General features: G+C 36.8%; 1 protein-coding gene across 1 annotated transcript in view; it reads left to right on the forward strand.

The window, feature by feature from the left end:
* Positions 1–485: 485 nt before the first annotated feature.
* LOC138365408 (uncharacterized) overlaps positions 486–4997 on the forward strand; it is a 6542-nt gene continuing 2030 nt past the window's right edge. The window contains exons 1-2 of the mRNA XM_069325722.1: positions 486–563; positions 3613–3719. Of these exons, the coding sequence (XP_069181823.1) occupies positions 3675–3719 (45 nt within the window). The 5' untranslated portion in view covers positions 486–563; positions 3613–3674. The remainder of the gene's footprint in view (positions 564–3612; positions 3720–4997) is intronic.

The following is a 4997-nucleotide window of genomic DNA, read 5'->3' on the forward strand; positions in this document are numbered from 1 at the left end:
GTGTGTATGTGGAGGCGAGGCATGTACAACACTCCCCAATAGGAAGAAAACCCACTGGGTTCTAGGCTAGGTTAGGCTTATCTGTAATAATTGAATTAAGCCTAGCAAAGCCTAGAACCTAGTTCAGTAATTTAAAAAATGTTGTAACTTGAAAAATGCCATTCAATACATTACACAATTTAAATATTTTCAGGCAATCAACACAACCCTCATGTTGGCTAACCCTCTCTCATGTTGGTCAATAATTTAATTATTTTTTTATGGAGTAATCTTTGCTGTTGAAATGTAGTCTTTTTGAGACTACATTTCAAATGTAGTGTGTGTGGAGGCGTGTATGTTAGGTATTACCTAATATACACGGTGTAATATATCTATCTGTGTGAAATAGATTAAATCCATTTATTTGATATTCAGCTAATAGTTCTGTATTTTCTACATTCATCCATGTTTTGGTAAGTGCAATAATATGTATTGTTTCATTGCAGATTAGAGATTCAAGATAGTTCTAGATTTCCGAAGTACTGAAACGCGCGCCATACAGGCTTGGTGGATCTAGGTGCAAGGTAAAATTATTTACATTTACTTGTTTTGTATTTGTTTTGTATTTATATGCATATATGCATTTATATGCATTATTCTATAGAATAATAGATCTCGTAATAATTTTGCAAAAATAGTGGCATTTACTATTTTTAAAAGATTATTAAAAAATTTACTGATATGGTGCATTCGGAAGGGCGAAGAGAGAGAACGGCCTGTTGACATAGCTCGGGTGCAGGGGGGGGGGGGGTTGTGTAAAAGCCTGGTTTGTGCCTCGGAGAGGCTATGGGATCCAGTAAGTTCAGTAGAACTTCGGTTTCAACCCTTTTACCCTGTTGTAGCTCAGTCGATTAAGGCAGTGTCTGGGATGCTCCCGGACGCAGGTTCGAATCCTCGTCACGGCCCTTGTGGATTTGTTCATTTGATGCATCACGTTATTGTGATCTGTGTGTGTAATTCTTCACTTGCTACAGCAACAGGAATGTGTGTGTATGTATTTGTGTTGTTGAATATGACCGAAAGTGTAAGATTAATGATTCTAACACAAATCGTCTGAATATTTGTTTTTCTTCACTGTCGAGAGTAGTTAAAAAAATTTACTCGAGTTTATTTTCACACTTTATTTATGGTCCTTAAGTCCCTCTCCTTAATGCTGCTGCTGTTTCTCGCATCTTTGCATCGCTTGTATGTTTGGGGGTTTGGCCTCTTGCTATATATTGATTCCATTTGTGTGTGTTTGGGTCTCAGGCCCTCTCGCAATTTCTGTTGAACAAACCCCTTTTCCTAGTTCTGCATCTCTCCTTTGGTACAAATTTTGTTGTGCTTTTATCATATATTTCACAAAACTTGACATACATTTCATTTACTTCATGTCCTATCAGCAAGTGTTTGTCAAATTCTTTAAGGAAAGTTTATCATCCTGATTGCAGATCTCTAGCGATATTATGTCAACTTCTTGTGGATTCGCAATCATTATTTAATTTACCTTTAGGTGTTCTTTCACCAGCACAGCAACACTGTACCTCTCCCAACCAGTTTAAGATAAAAACTAAGTACTAACTAATTAACTCAATGTAACCTACCTTACCCCCAAAATGACAACCCATGTCTTCTATTTTAAACAATGCTGTTTTGTTGACCAAATTGTATTTTTGTTTTTTTCTGCAATGTTCCCCCCCCCCCCCCACCACTCTACCACCACATTGAGTTTAGTAGCTCTGTGCACGTCAGGTGCTGTTTAATATACAGACCTACTCCTCCATTTGACCTAGTTTCTCTATCACATCTATATCACTTTGTGCTTTAGCCCTGGTGGAGCTTGGTCCACCAGGCTGTTGTTTGGAGTGGCCCGCAGATCCACATACAGTCTGCATATGATATACAGTCTGTTGATCAATTAAACTACAGTAGTTAGTTTTTATCATCCGAATGCACCAATATGTGTTCATTCTTCCCAGATGAAGGAACTAGGTAATATTCATCATCTGAATGCACCATCTGATGCTTTAACACACTCATGATACACGAGAGGTTTAAAAAACTTTTAAAACTTTTAAAACTTTTTGACCTATGTATTTAAAATCAATTCTAAAGTTAAAAAGTGTAGCATAGGCCCCTCGCAGAATGTTCTTAATATGATCCTCAGGTTATAGTTTTCTATCTAAAACCACCCCTAGATCTCTTTCTTGGTCAGAATTCTTTATAGATCTCAGTGGCTCGATCATAGAAACTGCTCTAAATCCTTGTTGGCCTGGATTGTGGAGGTCATTGGTCTCTATAAAACTAGTAATCTGACTCCTGATCACTCTCAAATAATTTTATTATGTGGGATGTTAGTGCAACTGGTCTATAATTCTTTGCCAATGCTTGTGTTGTGTTGTGTTGTTTTGGTAGTGATGTGCAATGTGTTGTTTTGGTAGTGATTCGTCCAGTTCTGGTAGTAGTGCGGTTGTTGTGTAGTGTAGTACTTGTGTGCTTGTTAATGACTTGTATTCCAGTCTTGTGGGTATCTCCTTTCCCCTACGGGCCAACTGCTTTGTTCTTACCTAGCATTTTGCTTTGTTTGGGTATGAATGTTTGTGTGCCGTATATTTTGCAAAATTTGCCATATATCTCATTATTTACTCCTCTGCCTAGCAACAAGTCTGTCTAATTATACTCATTAACTGTTTTTCAAAGTTCCCCATAGTGTCCTTTATTGAAATCGAGTTCATGAACCGTTTCAATGTTCTTATTTTCTTCTAGATTATATCTTAAAGTATATTTAAATGTTATTGTTATTATTGTTATTAAATGTTATTGTGACATTGCATTGCAATTGAGCTATGTTGTTTACCATACCGTTCATTTCGTGAGTATAAGTATAGATGCCACACTTGTGACAGGTAAAACCATGCCTTTTTTGAAAAACAGCACCGTCTGTTGCACGTAAGAGCAACCCACACTATATTATGTTGCGATATTATTTCAATATTTCCGATTGTATTGATAATTTGAATTTTCATAGATTTCAATTTATTTTCATTTCGATTTAATAATTTTGTGTGACATTGCATTGAAATTGAGCTGTGTTGTTTACCATACTGTTCATTTCATGAGTATAGTTTATTTTTTTATTTTTTTCATTTCATTTTTTTAGCTGTTCTTATTTTTCAGTGATGGGAATATCAGATCATTTGATGTTCCCAATTTTCTGATGGAAGCATCAGACCATTATAGAATGCATCGGATGAGGTAGTTTGGAATGGTGGGGAGGACGAGAGGGGGGTATGGTGGGGAAGACGAGGGGACAGAGGAGAGGGTAATGGTGGGGAGGACGAGGGGACTGGGGAGTTGGGGATGGTGGGGACAGGGGAATGCTGGGGAGGACAAAGGGACAGGTGAATGGGAGATGGTGGGGGAGGAAGAAGGACAGGGGAGGGGAAAATGGTAAGGAGGACGATGGGACAGGGAAGTGGGAATAGTGGGGATGATGTGGGGACAGGGAAGTGGGAAGGACAAGAGGACTGTGGAATGGGGAATAGCAAAGTGAATTATAATTATATATATTAATTAATTCTTATAAATTTCCAGAAGCCTGTATCAACACCCACACTAATGCAACTGAAAGAGATGTTGAGACAAGTATTGCTGATATGTTGAAGAACGCCCCAAACAAACTCGGTGGAAACAGATACAAGGTAAAGTTTGCCAATTTGCTGTAGTCTAATTCAATTTCTTTTTAGTAATCTTCGAGAACATTTATGCTATGAATAAGATAAAATAATGTAACTGATTTTGATTTATTTACTATTTATTATTTATTTACCGTTATTAGTATAATAGATCTCGTAATAATTTTGCAAAAATAATGGCATTTACTATTTTAAAAAGCTCGGGTGCAGGGGGGGGGGGTTATGTAAAAGCCTGGTTTGTGCCTCGGAGAGGCTATGGGATCCAGTAAGATCGTCCTTCCTTTCCTCCCTAGAATCTGGATGTAGCAGGTGCTCAATTGTCAAAAGTGAAAAATTGGTTTTGTCTTCCGAATGCACCATTTCTGTAAATTTGCTAATAATCTTTTAAAAATAGTAAATGCCATTATTTTTGCAAAATTATTACGAGATCTATTATACTAATAACGGTTTGATAAAATACAGTAGACTGCCTACTGGTTTTACCTGTAATAAGGTTTGATACAGATGATTATGATTATGGTTTTGGCCTCCACCACCCTCTCACCTAACTTGTTCCAACCATGTCTACCACGGTTTTGTCTTCCGAATGCACCATTTCTGTAAATTTGCTAATAATCTTTTAAAAATAGTAAATGCCATTATTTTTGCAAAATTATTACGAGATCTATTATACTAATAACGGTTTGATAAAATACAGTAGACTGCCTACTGGTTTTACCTGTAATAAGGTTTGATACAGATGATTATGATTATGGTTTTGGCCTCCACCACCCTCTCACCTAACTTGTTCCAACCATGTCTACCACGGTTTTGTCTTCCGAATGCACCATTTCTGTAAATTTGCTAATAATCTTTTAAAAATAGTAAATGCCATTATTTTTGCAAAATTATTACGAGATCTATTTTACTAATAACGGTTTGATAAAATACAGTAGACTGCCTACTGGTTTTACCTGTAATAAGGTTTGATACAGATGATTATGATTATGGTTTTGGCCTCCACCACCCTCTCACCTAACTTGTTCCAACCATGTCTACCACGGTTTTGTCTTCCGAATGCACCATTTATGTAAATTTGCTAATAATCTTTTAAAAATAGTAAATGCCATTATTTTTGCAAAATTCCTGAATATTGTCAAAATGACGGAAACCCATATGTCAAAAACACATGGAGATATACCAATCCTGGAAGACATTCTTCCATCCCCACTTGAAACTGTTGAGCAGGTGGAAAGTCTGTCACATGAGCTAAAAGTTAACAGTGAATATAAAAAGAGTATGGTA

Source organism: Procambarus clarkii, chromosome 16 (genome assembly GCF_040958095.1).
Source record: "Procambarus clarkii isolate CNS0578487 chromosome 16, FALCON_Pclarkii_2.0, whole genome shotgun sequence".
In the NCBI taxonomy this organism is placed as follows: domain Eukaryota; kingdom Metazoa; phylum Arthropoda; class Malacostraca; order Decapoda; family Cambaridae; genus Procambarus; species Procambarus clarkii.